Source organism: Lepidochelys kempii, chromosome 10 (genome assembly GCF_965140265.1).
Source record: "Lepidochelys kempii isolate rLepKem1 chromosome 10, rLepKem1.hap2, whole genome shotgun sequence".
Lineage (NCBI taxonomy): Eukaryota > Metazoa > Chordata > Testudines > Cheloniidae > Lepidochelys > Lepidochelys kempii.
In genome coordinates, this window is record NC_133265.1 from 51,430,959 (window position 1) to 51,451,881 (window position 20,923).

At 42.7% G+C, this 20,923-nt stretch overlaps 1 protein-coding gene across 2 annotated transcripts in view; it reads left to right on the plus strand.

Annotated features, from left to right (window-relative positions):
- TBC1D2B (TBC1 domain family member 2B) overlaps window positions 1-20,923 on the plus strand; it is a 64,089-nt gene that overhangs the window by 25,037 nt on the left and 18,129 nt on the right. For both annotated transcript variants that reach the window (XM_073303558.1, XM_073303559.1), the window contains exons 3-7: window positions 5,384-5,549; window positions 12,434-12,597; window positions 14,986-15,212; window positions 17,230-17,622; window positions 19,444-19,554. In XM_073303558.1, coding sequence (XP_073159659.1) covers window positions 5,384-5,549; window positions 12,434-12,597; window positions 14,986-15,212; window positions 17,230-17,622; window positions 19,444-19,554 — 1,061 coding nt within the window. The remainder of the gene's footprint in view (window positions 1-5,383; window positions 5,550-12,433; window positions 12,598-14,985; window positions 15,213-17,229; window positions 17,623-19,443; window positions 19,555-20,923) is intronic.

A 20,923-nucleotide genomic window follows, 5' to 3' on the forward strand; every position in this document is an offset into this window, starting at 1 on the left:
CGCTCTGCCTGCTCCCCTGAACGCACTGCCTCTCCCTCGCCTGAGAGGGAGGGGGAGAAGCAGAGCGGCCACGGGTTCAGGGGAGCAGGCGGAGCAGAGGTGAGCTGGGTTGCGGGATGGGGGAGCTGCAGGAAGCAATGGGGGAGGGGAAATGCAGCATGCCCGAGGGAGGAGGCGGGGCCGGGGATTTGGGGAAGGGGGTGGGAAGGGGTGGAGTTGGGGTGAGGGGGCACAAAAAAAAAGCATGGATGGCCAAAAATTTTTTTGCTTGGGGTGGCAAAAATCCTAGATCCGGCCCTGGTTGTACCTCAGGCCCTAAGTCCTTTTGAAGCATTCCCCTGTAGTGTCCAATCCCTTGTCCACTGAGCACCCACAGAAATACCAGGTCTGCCATCCCCAAAGGAACAGTGTACGCACCATCTTGTGTGATTCAGCTCAGGCTCAGCGCCTTGCTTAATATCACAACACTTAGATATATTTATAGTGAAAAGAACAAAAGTTTATTAAAGGTTCAAGTGATAGTGAGTAAGAATATTGGAAACAAAAGGTTAAATATAAAACAAAATCATAATGTGCTTTCTAGAGACTAACCTTAAGTAACAGCCTAACCTCCTGTCTAAAGAAGTTTCTCACCCCTGCTTAGCAAAAATTTTAACTTCTGCTGCCCTACATACCAGTAGATCATACAAAGCACTCCTCCAAAACTGAATGTCACCACTTGGAAAGAACTTGGCCTTGTCTGCTGTAATCAGAAAAGCTGTTGTGGAGTCCAGCAGTTAGTAGGATGAACTGAGACTATGGCTACCAGTGCAGCCTTTCAGCGGCTACATGAGCCTTTGAAAGTCAATTCAGACACTGTCTATTAAATAAATGCAGTATTGCAGAAGGCAGAAAACATAGGGTATATCTACTCTGCAAGTAGACACCTGCAGCTGACCCATGCCAGCTGCCTCAGGCTACGGGGCTCAGGCTAAGGGGCTGTTTAAGTGAAGTGTTAGACTTTCAGGCTTGGTTTGGAGCCTGGGCTCTAGGACCCCTGTGAGGCTTAGGGTCCCAAAGCCCACGCTCTAGTTCGAATGTCTACACTGCCTTTAAACAGCTCTTAGCCTGAGTCCCACGAGCCCGAGTCAGCTGACAGAAGCCAGTTGCGGTTTTTAAATTGCAGTGTAGACATACCCGTAGTTAGTTCTGGAAAACCATGCTGAAGTAGCAATTAAAATAAGAACTTTTTTTTTTTAAGAGACTGTCAGACTGCTGACATCATGGATCAGAGTCTTTCCAGAGAGAAGAAATTAAGCTGTCCTTTTCTGCATACAGTCTTACATTGTAATTAGAAAAGGAGTACTTGTGGCACCTTAGAGACTAACCAATTTATTTGAGCATGAGCTTTCGTGAGCTACAGCTCACTTCATCGGATGCATGCCGTGGAAATGCATCCGATGAAGTGAGCTGTAGCCCACGAAAGCTCATGCTCAAATAAATTGGTTAGTCTCTAAGGTGCCACAAGTACTCCTTTTCTTTTTGCGAATACAGTCTAACACGGCTGTTACTCTGAAACCTGACATTGTAATTAGTAGCAGATGTTTTTATCATCTGTTGCATGCTATATTTTCTGCCACCTCTCGGAAAACAATTGCAGAATCGATATAAACACACAGCATGATGAAAACTAACTTTTTTACACAATGCATGTGTATAGTTAATAATTTTTCTGTGGAACTTTCATTCATGACTGTAAATGGACTAACTCCAGCAAAAAAACGATACTCCGTTTATCCACTCAGGTTAGCCATATGTAGTGCTGTAGGAGCTTGGTATACTCTTTTGTTCATGACCCTAGTAATGTTCTCTACTGTACATTGACCTACAGTAGATGGACCTATGACCGTCTATTTTGTTGTGCATGAGACTGGAAGATGTGTTCCAAAATCCCAGTTTTGAGTATTGGATTTAAGAGGTGAATTACTATTTGCCAGGAACTATAAGATGCCATCCCAAGTGGCAGTAAGAGTTCGTTAATTATACTTTATTCTCCAAGTTATGCAACCTAGTTCTCCAAAATGTAATGGAGGAAAAATGTGAGAATCGTTTTGATGTTTTTTATTTCTTCCACCCCACGTCTGGCACACAATTTATAGAGTTACTAAAGTTACTTGTAATCTGTTACCGTCTTCAAAACTGCAGTATGATCACAAGTATTTTATAAAAGACTTCAGTTGCAAGTTTTGCTTAAGACTGGTACACAATATAGAAGAACTATACAGTTAGTTTTGGAGCCATTTGGTTGTATTTTGCAGAAGGTTCTACAATGATTTCTGCCCCATATAAGCATTCTGTTCAGGTTCTCTTACAGCCCTCATTGCTAAGTGCCTGCAGATCGTCAAATGTAGATTTGTTCTTCTGTCGCAATGCATAACTGCATAAATTGTCTTGACTGGTAAAGCTTTGTGCAAGAAACTTTGTAGCAGTGTTGAGGTTTTCTGCTAAGAGTTGTGATGGTATTTGTAGAAATGCCAAAAGCTTATGGAAGTCCATCCTGGGAACTGAAACTGAATGAAGGGGGAGATTTGTGGGAAGGTATCACACATATTAAAAAGAAAATACTGGAATATTACATGAAGTATTCGGAAACAAAAATCAATAATTGGAAAAATAATTCCATTCAGTGCAAGAGCTCTTGTATTTTCTGTTTGACTAGCCATAAATCTGAACTTTTGTTTATACACATGGAGCTTCAGAAAACTGCTTCAGATTGTCTTGCTGCTCAAGATACACTCTAAAGCAGAGGTGGGCAAACTGCGGCCCGCAGGCCACATCCGGCCCGGCCCTTGAGCTCCCAGTCTGGGAGGCTAGTCCCGGCCCCTTCCCTGTTGTCCCCCGTCCCCTGCAGCCTCACCTTGCCGCGCTGCCAGCGCTCTGGCCTGCTGCTCCTCCTGGGCAGCGTGGGCAGCGTGGCTGGATCTGGCTGGGTGGCAGGGCTGCGAGCTCCTGTTGCTCTGAGCGGCATGGTAAAGGGACGAGGAGTGGGGGGTTGGATGGGGTGGAGGTTCTCGGGGGGGGGGGGAGGGGGGTTGGTCAGGGGTCAGGGAACTGGGGGGGTTGGATAGGCGTGGGAGTTCCGGGGGGCCTGTCAGGGAGCGGGAGTGTGGATAGGGTTTGGGGCAGTCAGGGGACAGGGAGCAGGGGGGGTTGGATGGGGGCAGCATCCTGGGGGGGGGCAGTTACGGGCAGGGGATCCGGGGTGGGGGGGTCAGAGGCCAAGGAACAGGGAGAGTTGGATGAGTCAGGCGTTCTGAGCGTGGCAGTCAGGGGGTGGGAAGTGGGAGAGGCAGATGGGGGCGGGGGCCAGACTGTTTGCAGAGGCACAGCCTTCCCTACCTGGCCTTCCATGCAGTTTTGCAACTGTGATGTAGCCCTCGGGCCAAAAAGTTTGCCCACCCCTGCTCTAAAGCATACGCTTTAACATAAAACTTAAGGGTAACAAAATAAGTCTGTACTTTCTGTAACTCAGGAAAATGAGTGCAAGTAGAATTGATAACACCTCAGCTTCTGGTTACAACCATTAGGATTTACGCTTGTTTCTCTCTGTTTTTCCAGTGGTACAGGGGCAGCTTTTTAATATTTGTCTTAAAGATATTTCACGGTCGTTTACTCTAATTTACCCTGCTGGTTTACATGTAGTGCCTGCTTTGTAATGAACCTCTTTCCTAGTAATGAAAATCTTGAATGTGTTTCCAGTCTTGACCAACATAAACCTAGCTACCGAAGTGTTTCCAGCGGTATGGTTGTCTGTATCCCGTCGCCCCATCTGCTTTCAAGCAGAGAGTCTTGATGATTTTCTGGGATTGCAGCTGTTAAGTTTTGTAACCACTTGAATTTACTCTTGAAAGTTAGGCACTGAGAGCACTGGCTAGTTCCAGGCACTGAGGCAGGTGCCTTATGCAGTTTTTGCCTGCGCTAGCTACTCTTGAGCTGAAACATGCTTGCTCTATCAGCGCTCAGGAGCGGAGAGTCTTGTCAGTTGTGCCGAACTGTAAAGTGGTTTTGGATGAAAACTATAGCTGGAGAGGGAGTGCCCGTCATTTTTTGAAGAACTTGGCTATTGGGCTGAAATTTTCCATACTTTTCCATACTTTTTCTCTTCCAGAAAATAAATTTTATCAGAGTTAAGAAGAAGTGGCAAAATTTCACTCTTGTCAGTGTAAGAATATTTTGGCAACCTTTTTACCTTTTTTTTTTTTTTTTTTTTTTAAATGGGGCTACAGCAAAAGTGGCTGATGATTGAAAGTTGAAACTTGGCTGGAAAATAGTCCTCACTGAGAAGTAGTGGATGGACTTTGGGATGAATGAGGTGTATGAAAGAATGGTTTTGCCTAAGCAAAATTGTATTGGAAAACTGTGTACTCAGCGTATACTCTAGCTTCTTTTCATGAACTCTACAACTTGCACTCTTAAATCTATGCACATAGCTATAGGTGTGATTTTTCAGAAGGTTGCATCAGTAGTGCACGTGCAACACTGTAGTCTGCACATACAGACATATGCACAAGCAAGCACCAACATCTGCATGCACAGGTGATTTTTTTTTTTTTAAAGTACACACACACACGTCAGTCTTGGTGCTTGAAAGGTGCACCCGGTAGCAGACTAGGCTAAGGCCCCTTTAACTAGAAGCTGGCCTTCATTCAGCGCTGGTCCAATAGAATTTAGGACTCTGTAAGACTAAGATTTGGCCCTGTGGGAACTTTTTGCAAGACCTTATCAGCACAAGATATAAAATGAGAGCAACCATTCACTGTTGCCTATTCAGGATTTCACCCCAGATTTTCAGAGGTGTAAGGTACCAGCTACCTTTCTGACTTGTTAGTTCTTCAGTGTTCTACATCCTAACCAATATTTTTTAAATGTTTTATCTACTACTTTCCCTTTTAACATTTCAGAATCTGAGAGATCTTCCTGTTTATCTTCTGTGTGACTTCAAAGCAGGATATTTGTAAGCCTGCTCATTGCTAACATCAGCAAAGGCTGTATTTTATTTTTAAAGTGCACTGGAGTGAAAATAACTGCTATGCAGAGGGTTAGCAAAAGGCCTCTGCTAAAAACCTCTAACTAATGCCTTGTGCTACCCATAGTACATTCTTCAGCGTACACATTTGCAATACATTGTTTTCAGCCACGTAGAACACTGTGTACCTCTGAGATTTTGTTAGCTAATGCACACAATATGAATGCAATGAGATCTTAGCATACTGAGGATAAGGACAAAGTCCTGTTATTTTGTTGTTGTTCAAATACATCTTTTAAGAACATGGCATTTGTGGGGGCCTTGTGCAATTTAAGGTGATAAAATCATCATAATAAACAAATGTTTTTCCTTTCTCAGATCTGAGTACCCTGAATCCAAATGTCTCAGCAGAGAAAGCTAGAAATGTCCTAGCTGTGGAGACTGCTCCCACGGAACTGGTAGGAGAACAAGCAGCTTGCCAGCCAGCACCAGTCCAACAAAGTGCCATCAATTTCTCCCTAAAACAATGGGGTACTGAGATCAAGTGAGTTCTTTTCTCCACGTAAGAATTGTACTTGTCCCTAGCAAATGGCCAACGATACTACAAGTTGCTCAGATACTGTAGTGATGGGGCCAGTATAAGATGGAGAGAGAGAATGTACAAATTAAGCAAGAAATTGGAAAAATTAGTGGCCTGTCCATTGCCACAACATCTCTTAAAGTAGACTGTCTATTTATTCATAATAGGATTACTAATTTAACAGGTAGAGTTGGGTATAGAGATACAGTAGTGTTAGTAAAACATCTGATGTAAAATGAACAATCTGTCAGATAGTGAGTAATAGCTTTATGGTCTGAGCACAAGACAAGGAGCCAGGATCTATTTCTCTGTGCCCTTGGGAAAGTTAAATATTTAACCATTCTGCATCCTATCCTTTTTCTGTAAAATGGGCGTAGTAATTGCTTACTTCAGTGGCGGTATGGTGATTCATTAGTTAATACTAAAAATAGTAGTTTGGAGATTAAAAACCCTATTTATATTCTTCGTTTATTTTTTCCATTTTTAAAAAAGATATGTACTGTAGATTAAATACAAGAAGCTCAGGCCAACACTGATCAAGTTGTGACAACCACTTTCTTAAACTAAGAAACTTTTTTTTTTAAGCATTTTAAAGAATGGAAGTAACTATTTTAAGACAAGTTTACTTGAGTTTGCTCTTCGACACTAATTGTTTTCAAAAACAGTCATACAGTGGCTGATATCTGGCTCTCCTACTACTGTAGGTTCTTTATGAACATTTCATATAATAAAAAGAAAAGGAGTACTTGTGGCACCTTAGAGGCTAACCAATTTATTTGAGCATAAGCTTTCGTGAGCTACAGCTCAAATAAATTGGTTAGCCTCTAAGGTGCCACAAGTACTCCTTTTCTTTTTGTGAATACAGACTATAGACTATATACACAGCTGTTACTCTGAAACATTTCATATAATCTGTCTAGTGACCTTCTGCTACTGTTAGAAGGACAGCTGATCCTTTTCCTATGATGTTAGAGCAGTTCATGATGCAGTGGCTGCTGTCCTGTCAACTAGACCACATCCTTCTTGCGCTGACAATGAGAAGAAGCGATTATTTATTTATTTTATTTTATTTTACCAGTGCAGTTGAGTTAAATAAGGAAACCTTTAAATGAAATCTGTTAGGCACAGAAATCTGAAGTTGGAAGATGTGTTGTGAATGAGGCAGGAGGCTTCAGGAAGAGGAAGGATGGTCTCATGGTTAAGGCAATTGAGTGCTGCTCTGGAGAACTGCGTTCTATCACTGCCTGTGCTGGAGAGATCCTGTGTGAAGCTAAGCAAATTACTTAACCAGACTTTTTACAGGTGGTCACTGGATTGTGTTCTTCATTTTCTGGGTGCCCAGCCTGAGACCGTAGTGTCTGATATACAGAAGTGCTGAGCACTTACATCTGCAGTCATTGGGAACTGTGCTTCAAACGTATAAAGTGTTCTATAATTCTTGAAAATCTAATCATAGCCATCTCAAGTTGGACGCCCAAAATAGTGATTACTCTTGACCTTAATATCTGCGTCTCAGTTCCCCACCTGTAAAATGAGGATTAAACCCCCCTCGTCTCACAGGGTTTCATGAAGATAAATTAATTGTTTCTGAAGTATCCATACCGTAGAGATGAGCACCATGGAAAATCCCATGAGGAAATTAATAATTCTGTGTTCAGAGCAGGGTTTGAATAGCTTGCAGTAAATAAGGCCTAGGCCCATGCATTGAATAATGTGGATAAAAGAAAATATTGTATAGCACTGAGCACTGTCCATTCAGTGCACTGAATAAGGTGGCATCTTGGGGGGGGGGGGGAGAGTAGAATGTGATTATGTAATTAAAGAAAAGGAGTACTTGTGGCACCTTAGAGACTAACCAATTTATTTGAGCATGAGCTTTCGTGAGCTACAGCTCACTTCATCGGATTTTCTTTTTGCGAATACAGACTAACACGGCTGTTACTCTGAAACCTGTAATTAAAGAGTGTATCATAATGCATATGCATGAGGGATCCAAATGAAAGTTGCACAGGCAGCCTTATTTAAACTTCCTAACTTTTAAGTGCTGGAATTTGCAATCTTAATGTTCTTTTAACATATTTTTTTTTTATACGTAAGCTAGAACTCTGATTAGCTGTGAGGGATTTCTGCTTGTAGAGTGCTGATGGAATTCGATCCTTAAGGGGTAGTTAATGACATCTTCATAATCATAAACTTAAAATACAAATAAAAATCAGTTTTTAAACCTGATTAGAATTGAGTTTTACTGTACTATAATAGTTAATGATGGCTAAGCAGGCTATTGACGTGATAGGCAACCTAGAAATACCTAAGATGCAGAGCTAATATAGTTGAGGAATGGGAAGGATAGTATCAAAACTTTAAGCAATTTTATTTATTTGTATAGGTCATATTGTGATTTTCAGCACCTTAGTATCTGTGTGCCTTATACAAAGACTGATTAATTCTTGCAACACACTATTAGTAGGGCCCTACCAAACTCACGGTCCACTTTGGTCAATTTCACGGTCATGGGATTATAAAAATCATAAATTTCATGGTTTCAGTTACTTAAATCTGAAATTTCACGGTGTTGTAATTGTAGGGGTCTTGACCCAAAAAGGATTTGTGTGGGGGGGGGGGGGCTGTCGCAAAGTTATTGTAGGGGGAGTTGCGGTATTGCTACCCTTATTTCTGCGCTGCTGGCGGTGGTGCTGCGTTCACAGCTGAGCAGCTGGAGAGCAGTGGCTGCTGGCTGGGAGCTCAGCTCTGAAGGCGGCAGCACAGAAGTAAGGGTGGCATGATATGGTATTGCCACCCTTACTTCTGCGCTGCTGCCTGCGGAGCTGGGCCCTCAGTCAGCAGCCACCACTGTCCAGCTGCCCAGCTCTGAAGGCAGCAGTGCAGAAGTAAGGGTGGCACGGTATGGTATTGCTACCCGTACTTCTGCACTGCTGCTGGTAGGGAGCTGCCTTCAGAGCTGGGCACCTGGCCAACAGCTGCTGCTCTCCAGCCACCCAGCTCTGAAGGCAGTGCAGAAGTAAGGATGGCAGTACCGTGACCACACTAAAATAATCTTGTGACCCTTCTGTAACTCCTTTTTGGGTCAGGACCCCCAATTTGAGAAATGCTGGTCTACCCTGTATAGTATAGGGTACAAGCACACAAAAGACCAGGTTTCATGGCAGGGAGACCAGATTTCATGGTCCATGACGCGTTTTTCATGGCCAAGAATTTGGAATTATTGTTAACTCTATAGTACAGAAGGTGAACTGCGGCACGGAGATGAAGGGATTTATCCAAAGTTTTAGAAGAAGTCTTTGGCAGTGCTGGGAGCCCATACTTTCTGAGTCCCTTATGTCAGTATCGTAAACACAAGGCCATCCTTACTTTGTTAGCTATGCAGCACAATTTCATCACAGTAGTTCTTTGTGTAGAGCTTTAACATATGGTTAACATCTGCTTGACAGCAAGGGCTTGTTGTAATATCTGCATATGCCTTAAGCAACAGTAAAGACATAACAAGAGGGAAGTGAAGAGGGTATGTTGCATATAAAGAATGTACTATATGTGCACATTAATGCACTTGCCTAAGATGGAAGTTGCTTTCATTTTAAATCAGCTTTCAACAATTAAAGCCACTAAAAACTAATTGGATCAGATAAATGTTCAGAGCTCAATAGTCCTTTCTTCTTATGCTGACAGTTCCTGCAGCCTCCTTTGTTTGTGTAGAGTCCTGCTTGTTTAAAAGGATGTACTGTAATAACCCCTGAGTTACCTAATCATATGATGGGATTTCATAATATAGAATGAGCCAGTAGATCACTTTTGAACTTTCACATATTTTGTGTAATTATATATAATTAAAGTATTATTTAAAAGAATAAACTACCTTGGTTTGCTGTTGTAGCTCTGTAAACCTAAAGTCCTCTGGTACTACTGCTTTACATAAATTTCAGTAATGGTATGGGGGGGAGGAAAGGGAAGGTATGCTGTATTTAATTATTTAAATACATATTATAAAGGAATTCAACAAGCTACTCTTTACTCTTAATTTGTAGTCCAATAGCACATACTTAATCCTCAGTCCTCAAAGAGTCAGCAAAGTCCTTATGAGAAGTACATGTAGAAATTGAACACCAACTATCCTGATACTTACCCTCATGGGGAATATTTGAAAAACATTCTCAAGTACCTTTTGCTTACTATTGTTTCTCTTGCCTCATTACTCTTTCTAAATATAAGGAGGACTTGTGGCACCTTAGAGACTAACCAATTTATTAGAGCATAAGCTTTCGTGAGCTACAGCTCACTTCTTCAGATGCATATCGTGGAAACTGCAGCAGGCTTTATATATACACAGAGAATATGAAACAATACCTATTCCCACCCCACTGTCCTGCTGGTAATAGCTTATCTAAAGTGATTTCCAGCACAAATCCAGGTTTTCTCACCCTCCACCCCCCCCCACAAATTACGTAAAAGAATAAATGGACACAAATCAGATGTCAAGAATTATAACATTCATAAACCAGTCGGAGAACACTTCAATCTCTCTGGTCACGCGATCACAGACATGAAGGTCGCTATCTTAAAACAAAAAAACTTCAAATCCAGACTCCAGCGAGAAACTGCTGAATTGGAATTCATTTGCAAATTGGATACTATTAATTTAGGCTTAAATAGAGACTTGGAGTGGCTAAGTCATTATGCAAGGTAGCCTGTTTCCTCTTGTTTTTTCCTACCCCCCCTCCCCCCCAGATGTTCTGGTTTAACTTGGATTTTAACTTGAAGAGTGGTCAGTTTGGATGAGCTATTACCAGCAGGAGAGTGAGTTTGTGTGTGTATGGGGGTGGGGGGGATGTGAGAACCTGGATTTATGCAGGAAATAGCCCAGCTTAATTGTCATGCACATTGTGTAAAGAGTTATCACTTTGGATGGGCTATCACCAGCAGGAGAGTGAATTTGTGTGGGGGGGTGGAGGGTGAGAAAACCTGGATTTGTGCTGGAAATCACTTTAGATAAGCTATTACCAGCAGGACAGTGGGGTGGGAATAGGTATTGTTTCATATTCTCTGTGTATATATAAAGCCTGCTGCAGTTTCCACGATATGCATCTGAAGAAGTGAGCTGTAGCTCACGAAAGCTTATGCTCTAATAAATTGGTTAGTCTCTAAGGTGCCACAAGTCCTCCTTTTCTTTTTGCGAATACAGACTAACACGGCTGTTACTCTGAAACCTTTCTAAATATAGTTATCTTAAAACTCTGGAAAGGGGGAGGTTTAACAGCCTTTGAGACTGAAGTCCTCCAGCCACAGGACAAGACAGGCATGGGCAGTGGAAAGCTCAACTCTTGCGGAAAGAGAATAGTTCAGTTCTTTGCTTCTATACTGAGAATTCCTAGAGAGATGTCCGTGAGTTTTGTGATGTGGATTCTTGTTCACCAGGAACTAGTTGGAGACTGCCACGTTCACTACACACAGACTTTGTAGATGTCTAAGGACTGGGGCTTCATCGGAGCCAGTAACTTAGAAATAACAGGCTCGCTGTCCCATGTGGATCGTGTAGTCCTACATACACAGAAAGAATAGCCGCGAAAAGTTTACTGAATACATAATCAAATCCCAGCCAAGTTTGCAAATCAGATGCTCCTTGCTTTATGAAGGATTACATTGTGTTTTAAAAAACCTGTATCAAAATGATCATTATCAGACTGCTTAATTGAACCAAATTATTTGGAATTGTGGCATTGTGATATGTTTAGTGTATTAGATCACTTAGCTCAGGTGACAGATTTCCTGTAAAACTTTAGGGAACCATTGGGTCAAGCCAGCAAATAGTATCAATAGTGAGACACCTATATGGTCAAATATGCATTGTAAGTCAATTACTTTTCCTTAAACGGGAGGTGAACTGCTCTCAGGGAAGGGTGAAGATGGGGCCTCCATCCTTAAGGGATGGAGATTAAACATACTTGTATTTGAAAAGTTAACTGATCCTTAAATGTAGCGGTGCTACATTTAGAAAGAGACTTGAGATGCAATGTTCAGATCCAGATCTGAAGTGTACAAATATATTGATATGCAGTGTTGGTTTAGGCCTTTGTGATTTCAGTGCTCCTACAGCATAAAATCTTTTACTCATATGAAAAATAGGTTACACTTTCTACAAAACTGTCAGATTGGACCCTAGAGATTGCCCTTGCAAGTCCCTTGCAAATAGTTGGCAGCATTCTGACTAGCATGGAGATTCTCTCCTCAACATCTGTGTAACTACAATAGATTCAGCTTTTGGATGACCCTAAGTGTTATGTTAATTCAGTTTGTGATACGATAATACACAGTGGCCTTTTGACCTGCATACTCCCGATTCTGTTTAACACTTAGCAGTTGTTTAACCTGAAATTTAAAATAAAGAATTATTTTAGTTAAACAGATTAAAAACAAAAAAACAAAACCGCCACTCCCCAGAAAAACCAAATGTTTCACTGCCAAAACACATGGAGCAGAGACAGGAGTGAAAGACCATAGGAGTCTCATGTATTTTGGTCATTTGCCTCACAGTACCACGTGCTGCAGCCAAGCCACTCTCTTGGCCCTTGAATATGTTATGATCAGTGCTTAAATACTAATAGTAGGTATTACAGGACATGACTACTTGGTTTTTGTTTGCATTTTATTTAGCATTGGTTTTAATTTAAGCTCTGTTTAACAAAGTGGATTCATTGATGTGTTTTGAAAGTGTATGTTGTTTGGGTGATTTTCATAAGGTGTACATGTACAATGTGACTAAAAAGGTAAATTAAAAAATATTACCCCCAAAAAAGAGAGAAAATGGCATCACTGTGATTATTTTTTTTATTCCATAGAAATTCAATGTCTTCCTTAAGATCTGGAAAAGGAAACAGTGAAAATCGTAAGAGTGTGTTTTATACCAGCGAAGAGTGGGAGATGTTAGATCCAACCCCAAAAGACTTAGAGGAGTCAATGGCACTGGAAGAAAGGCGGAAACATGCATCAGAAGGAAACAAAGGTACCAAAAGATTCTTTTTCTGTTAATATACCACACTGTTAGCTGTATCAACAGAAAATATAACACAAATTCAGTCATTTCTTTGTAAACCAAATCTTTGTGTCTACAGACACCCCTTTGCACATGAAATTATCTCCTTGTAGTGTATTCAAGGGTCAAACAGTGGGATTTGTCCATAATACTGTATACTGTGGTGCATGTGACAAGGTATACAAGAGATCTTTTATTTGACTCCGTGGGCAGGTGTATCTTTGTTTTGTTGTTGAGATGCCGGGCAACAAGAGGGGAGGAAAGAGTCAAGATCTTTGGTTATAATCTTATGTAGAGCCAGCTGCTTAGGGGAGTCACTGGCTTCAGACTTCAGAGGTGTCACTCTTCATCCAAAATAGAGAAACAACATCCTGGTTGCTGCTACTTGATGAGGGAGGGGGATAATGGGTGGGAAATGCATCTATGCTTTGATTAATTCTTATAGTCATAAGTTTTTGGAGTAACTTCATGAAAATTTTCACTACTCTTTAGAGCTCTTCGATTGTGATAAGCATTAGTTAATGTAGGAGATAGCATCCTTCTGTCTAAACCAGGGGTCGGCAACCTATGGCATGCGTGCCAAAGACGGCATGTGAGCCAATTTTTAATGGCACACTGCTGTCTGCCGGGGACAGCAGCGTGCAATTAAAAATTCTGCCCAGTCCGGCCCACTCTTCTCTGCTCCCGCCCACCGTTCTCTCCTTGCGGGGCAGGCAAGCTTCCCCCTCTCCCGCCTCTTCCCCCAGCATGCAGGGTTCCTGCCCCTCCTTCTCTCCCACACTGTGGCCGATCAGCTGATGGCCCTTGCTACAGAGGGAGAGAGGGAAAAGCAGAGCCGCAGCACACCTCTCTGCTCCGGGGACCTTGGGGAAGGGGGTGGAATCGGCATATCCCCCCAGCCCCCTGCCGTGAGCCACTCAGGACAGGGGGCTGGGAGCACCCCCACGACCCCAGCCCACACCCCCAGCCCTCTGCCCTGACTCCTGCACCCTCCTCACACACCCCAGCCCCGTGCCCTGACCCCTGCACCCCCCCACAACCCCAGCCCTGACTCCGGCACCCCCCACACATACCCAGCCCCCCCATGCCCTGACTCTTGCACCCCCCACATCCACATCGAGCACCAAACGGGAGCTCCTGCACACACACCCCCACATTCCCACCTGCACCACTCGCACCAAATGGGAGCTGCCCAGGTAAGTGCTCCACACCCAAACCTCCTGCCCCAATCCTGAGCCCCCTCCCTCATTCTAGCTCCTGGCCAGACCCTGCTCCCCAACTCCTAGCCTGCTCCTTCACCCCCAGCCCTGTTCTCAGTGCCCTCCCACCCTCATTTCAGTGCAGAGAGAGGAAGAGAATGGGCCAGAACCAGGGAGAAAGTAGGTACCTACTCTATGTGGACAGAGCCGGGACTCCAGACCGGCAGCAGGCTGAGCGGGGCCGGCAGCTGGGACCTTGGCTGGCAGGAGCCGGCAGAGGGAACCCCAGACCGGCAGCGGGCCCCGCTCAGCCCGCTGCCGGTCTGGGGTTCTGGCTGCCTGCCCCTTGCCAGCCGGGGTACTGGCCACAGGCCCCGCTCAGCCTGCTGCCGGCCTAGGAGAACGGAACCCCAGGCCGGCAGCGGGCTGAGCGGGCCCACGGCATAAGATCAGTATTTTAATTTGATTTTAAATGAAGCTTCTTAAACATTTTGAAAGCCTTGTTTACATACGACAATAGTTTAGTTATATAATATATAGACTTTTTGAGAGAGAGACATTCTAAAAAACGTTAAAATGTGTTATTGGCACGCGAAACCTTAAATTAAAGTGAATAAATGAAGACTCGGCATGCACTTCTGAAAGGTTGCCGACCCCTGGTCTAAACAAAGGCACTTATCCCTGCAATCTGTTCCATTCAGGAGGGCCCTCACACCTATGCAGAACACTAGTAGCTTAAATGGTGCTGCACAGGTGTGGCTGCTTGTTTGGGTCTGATTTTAAGGTTAGGGCCATAGTTGTTTAAAACAGAAGAAATCTTAACAGTTAACTCTAGTTTGCTTCCATGGCAAAGTAAACTTGGTGGCTTGGAATATCTTTCATTGTTGTAGTGAGTGTGTAAAATTCTGTTCAATTTGGCAAGTGTATTATTTCTTCAGTCTCACATTCATGGTCTCTCTAAAAAATAAAGACCTTTAATGCCAAAAGAGATGTCAAAAGAAGCAACTTGGAAAATGACATGTTGGGTGTGTTTAAACTTCAGTATAAGTCTAATTTTAATGAGCAAGTGCAGACATATATATTTTTATAAAGAACTTTTTGAATACATTGAAACCTCTTTATTAAAAGATGTGAACTAGAACAAATTGTTTTTACACAGGAGTGACTAGTTCAGCCTTTCCATTTGATTTTGGCCGCATTCCATACAAAGCAAGACGTCCATTGAAAGAAATGATTGGATCAAGCAAAAATCGGAATAGCAGTGACACATCCCCAGTTGAATGGAATTCTGGGAATGGCAACAAACTAGCTTCTGAAATGCAACTGAAGTTTCAAAGCCAGCAAGAAGAGTTGGAAAGGCTAAAGAAAGATTTGTCGAGCCAAAAGGTAATTCGCACAAGAAGGACAAGCACAACATTGTCAGGCCTGTCCACAACTGAGAGTAAATCAACCCTTTTAAACTATTTAATTTCAATGGTAGTTAATTATCTGATAACAAATACCAATGCTAAATGTACCTGTGCATTTGAAAATCTCAAAACAGAGTACCAAGAGATGGAAAGGTCTTTAGTTTGCATAGGGTTCAGTAACTGCTCTTTTGGCTTTTATATCCTCCTTTATTTACCCATTGAAACCAGCTTTCCAGAGTGTGTCTGTGGGCAATTAAAGACTATTCACCATCTGTATCTGCAGTCCTCCTATATTCTCCCCCGGAGAACTTCTGATGTCTGAGATCCATCTCTTTCCTAATCACATTAGAGAAAAAGAAACGTTTATGCCTCATTTGGTTTCAGTCTGTATCACCAACAGGGTTTGATAGAGCATGGTACAAAGCTTAGACCAACAGCTTTAGATACTGATCCACACGCTATGTAGATACTCACATAGCCCCTATAATTGTAGTAAATGAGTGATTTCCACGTATTTAAAACCAGTAGAAACAACTCTTTCTTTCCAACTTTATTAGATTATGAGGCGGCTTGTTTTGAATTTTCCTGTGTGACCTTATTGAGGGGAAAGCTGAATCAATTTAGATGAGTTCCACATTTACTTGTGGAAAGCAGTCGGTCACTCTCATAGGAGTGAGTTCCCTATTCTAGATCTAGCTCCTGTGAGAATTCTTAAACTTCTACACTCACAGGTCTCCTCCCAGTTGGTTGATAGTTTCATTGGTCAAGTAGATCGGAGCTGTCATAGCTACTTCTTCCATAGCCAAGAATTATTATCTTAAAGGAAGCTAGGGCTAATCTAGCAGAGGCTTTGAATATCAGGACAGATATGTTGAACTGGGTTCTTTGGGAGCTGAGCGCCAGAAGGATGTGTTCACAGTAACCTATATGATTAAACAGTCTTTGCATTTTGTAACAGTTGAAACTTTTTTAGGGTGTGTAGATTCATTCCTAGATATGAGTTAAAATAATCAAGCCTGGCGTCAACACTGTGTACTGATAGATTCTCCTAGCATCCGCTTCCTGGTTGACTACCAACCCCAGGTGATGCTGTGATATGCTGCTAGCCATTAGATTATCAATGACCTCATCTCTGACCAGTCAATTCAGCATTGGTTCCTTGATTGTGCAGAACACTCTGGTAAGAGAGAGTTTAGGTTTTCCAGCTGGGTCAGGGCTCCAGCTGTTCTCTTCAGCAGTTCAGGCTCTTTGGAATAAAATACCCAAAGAAAGGTGATAAACCCCAGGGGAGGATGAAGAAAAGAGAGTCTGGATTTCTTGTTATATGGGGAAACCTTTCTCTCGAAATCCATAGGGTTGCTCCAAACGCCTCCAAGGATCTCAGGCTTGATAGGTAGGCTTATAAGCACAGTTCTCTCTGCTGTATCCTGTTTTATTCTAGGGAACAAAATAACCCACCAGTATCTCCACTGTCATGAGGCCCTGGTTCAACCTAGACCCATCTACATGGTTCTTCAAATCACTGTGAACGTCCAAATCCATCTTCACTGGGCCCCCAGGAGAGAACACTAGTCTCATCCCCAGGCTCCACCCTTCATCTCAGTTTGTGGGGAGGAGCTCCATTCCCCTATCCCAAAAGTACAGCCCCATTACATCCTATTGAAATCTATCGCCTATTAGGGCTTCCTCTTAATAAGCTCAGTTCTACTCTTCAGCTACCTAATGGGCCCCATCTGTCACTGCTTTCTGCAAGCCTGACACATAATATAGCTTAATACATACATCAGTTAATGGTGTGCCAGATGTATGTACCCACTTAGAATTATTATTCTTTGCTTCAGTGGCCTCCAGAAACCCACTGACTTTATTCCATTTACACTTGTTACTTCATGTAATATTCCAATTCTTTTTTTCTTTCGTTTTACATAATTATATTCTTAGGCTGTAATGTCTCATGCCTTTTCTCCACCCTCACTTTACTTTACTCTTTTCAGGAACTTGTGCGACTCTTGCAGCAGACAGTTCGGTCTTCCCAGTACGATAAATACTTTGCAAGCCGTCTTTGTGATGGGGTTCCAAAAGACAAATTAGAGCTGCTACACCAAAAAGATGATCAGATTTTGGGTCTCAACAACCAGCTTGAAAAGCTAAATCTGGAAAAAGATAGTCTTCAGCAGGAAGTAAAGAATCTGAAATGCAAGGTTGGAGAACTCAATGAGCAGCTGGGTATGTTAATGGAAACAATTCAAGCCAAAGATGAAGTGATCATGAAACTCTCTCGTCAGCTCAGTGAATGTGAGGTCAATCCATTCTCCCAAAGTGGAACAGCAAATTCTTCCATGTCATCCTCTTTTAACAGGGAACTACAGGAGCTGGACAGACTAAAAGTAAGAGCAGTGTGTCTCTCCATTCGGGGTAGAGGAATCCTTAGTTCTCTATAATGCTTCACAATAGGCCATCATGTGTAAGAGATCACTAGAAGCTGCAGTATTGAAGTGAGCTGTAGCTCATGAAAGCTCATGCTCAAATAAATTGGTTAGTCTCTAAGGTGCCACAAATACTCCTTTTCTTTTTGCGAATACAGACTAACACGGCTGTTACTCTGAAACCTGTCAGTATTGCTCTAGAATACTCACACCCATGAGATTTTTTTTCTCTTCCCAGTGGAGCTTGGGATCTACATTTTGTTCTCTAGTGGCTATGGATTATATTGTCCTGAAAAGTGTTGTGCTGGTCAATTCTGCTGTAGTACAGTATATTGTGTTTTCAGTAATACAGTCAGAGGCGCTGACTCTGTGGGTGCTCCGGGGCTGGAGCACCCATGGGGGAAAAATGGTGGGTGCTCCCCCTCCTTCCCCATGCCTGCCACAATCAGCTGTTTCGTTGTGTTCAGAAGGCTTGTGGGGAGGAATGAGGACGTGGCGCACTCAGGGGAGGGGGCGGGAAGGGGCAGGGCGGGAAGAGGCAGAGCGGGGCCTTGGGGGAAGGGGTGGAGTGGGGGCATGGCCTGGGGCAGAGCCAGGGTTGAGTACCCCTTCCCCCGCCCCGGCACTTTGGAAAGTCGGCGCCTGTGAATACAGTAATTGCTATGGAGGAAGAATACCATGAGAAGTAATCAGGAATAAAGTGGAAAAAAGTAGGGGGCAGGAAGAAAACAAAGATGTAAGGGAAGAGTCAGAAACAAAGAACAACCGGTAAAAAATAAATGAGAGCAAAAGGAATAAGGGGGGGGGATAAAAGACCATTGTAAAATGACGGAAAGGTGATTTAGACGTAAAAGGAGGAATAGACCAATAAAGTCAAAATTAATAGTGCTGGCCCTATTGCTAGTGACCTACTTTCTCCCCTAACTCCTTTCACAGTTTTATAGGATATTGGAGTTTGGGTTCAAACAAAAAATTTTTTTTGGTAGCTCCCTAAACTACCATTTAAGCTTGCTTGCCGTTGGATAATTACTGTACTCCAAAACAATTTGGAATATGATTGTGTTCCTATTTAAACAAAACTTTCAAAGGGAAAATGCGTTTTTGACATTTTAATCCACAACTTCCTACATCAGAACATAAGGAATTCTGGATAATAAGGGATTAAACTACAGAAATGAATAAGCAAATAGTATTTTATCTACTGACAGAAGTGGATGTAGCAGATGAGGAATGCTGAGGATGTGGGAGTAGCAAGAGACGATTGTTTGAAAAGTATCATCTTTCTCTCATTCATCCCCGAACTTCAAGCTCTGGAGTTCAGGGTTGAGATAGGTTGACGCGAGAGAGCTTTTTGCTAGATACGTGTATTTCTGCATCATGGACATAGCCTTTGAAATAATCATATATATATATAATAATATAATAATAATAATCATATATATATATAGTACCAATTGATTGAACCTATTCCTGCAGATTTGTACTAGCAATGTAAGTTTGGCTTTTTTTGTGCAAGGCTAGAAAAGAATATTATTTGGTTTGATAGTGATAGTGATATTTAATTGACGAGATCTAATAGCTAAACAAGATGGATGAGGTAATATCTTTTATTGGACCAGCTTCTGTTGGCGAAAGATACAAGTTTTCAAACTACACAGAGCTCTTCTTCAGGTCGGGTCAAGATCTAATAGTGACTGCTTGTCCTGTATTCTACTGTATATTCTCAAATAGAAGTTTAAATGTCAATATCTATAGATGGTAAACTTCAATTTTTATTAACAGGACAATCTTCAGGGGTACAAAACCCAGAATAAATTTTTAAATAAGGAGATTTTGGAACTTTCTGCTCTACGAAGAAATGCAGAAACAAGGGAGAGAGACTTGATGGCAAAGGTCAGATTAACCCAGCTTTTCTATACTTCCATTTGAAAATGTCTAAAATAGATATTGGAGAAATGTTTAAACACTGAAAATGATCCTTTCAGCACTCAGAACTGCACAGCTCCTTAAATCCATCGTCTTTTTAAAAGTTTTATTTCTCAGTTGTCTTGAAGAGTGACACATGGTAATGTGGGCATGACTTATCCCCCCACACATGCTGTTTATATTCTATCGTGTTGCAATTTCGTTTGTAAATCTGCCCAAGAAACTTCACTAAACAGTAGAAATGGAACTGTTTAGATATGTTTTGTATGGTGACTCTGATGAGTGCCACTGTGCATGTTACAATCTATTTAATCTTGCTGCATGAATGATTTTTCAGATATTTGTATGACTTGACATTACCAGTGAATTAAAAAGTGCAGTCTTAATTTATGAGCACAGGAATATTTCATGCAAAAAGCTGTCTCTTCAACATTAATATTACAACATTTTGCTTTTCAGTACACACAAGTCAGGAAATGCAGTTAAGGATGAGACTGTATTGTCATGTACAATAGTACACTAAATATGTCACATTGAGTACGGTAAGCTTTAGTGAGTGTGAAGGGCGAATAAATTTTTTTGTAGCCTTTTTCAGTGTATGTAGATTTAGAGCACATTTGTGTACAGGTGAGTAGGGTATTTGAATGAAAGTGGTCAAGTTATGGTTTGGTTGGGGCTAATTAGGTATGTTTATGTATGTGGATATGTTGTTTGAGCAGGACATGTCCAGACGTGGAACTATACTGCCGCAGTGCTCGGTGCCTATTTGGAGTGGTACAGCGGTGTCTGGGACAGGGTCGACTCCATCAAATTGGCATCGGTGCGCGGTGACCCATCGGTGCCTTCCACTAGTCGACACCGCTCCCCATCCACGGGACACTCTAAAAAGGCGAAGAGGTCTTTTCCACCAAGGCACCGGGGCAAGGCTGGGGGAGAGACTAGATCCGCGTTGGGCAGTTCTTGATCCCCATCAACCTCGCGGCCTCCTACTCAAATCGAGTGGAGTAGCCCACTCCAAGTAGCCCGGCCCACTCTGGAGGCCCTGCAGGCGGCTTGAGACGTTATGTCTCTACCAGTACCTGTTGCACCAACACCAGTGGCTCCCCAGTCCAGTGGCAAACGGGTGCTCAGACCTCCATAGGCGCCTTCCGGACGGTGCCGCTCGCAGTCGAGGGAAAGTTCCCGACACTGTTCTCCACGCAGTGACCGTCCCGTGTGCAGCCCGCACCGGTCCCCATAGACCCCCACCAGGTTGTCTGGCTGGGTGCTGAGCAGCAGGGGTTCCAGGCACCGCTTCGCCTCGAGAGAACGCAGATCTTGCGATCAGACCGGGATA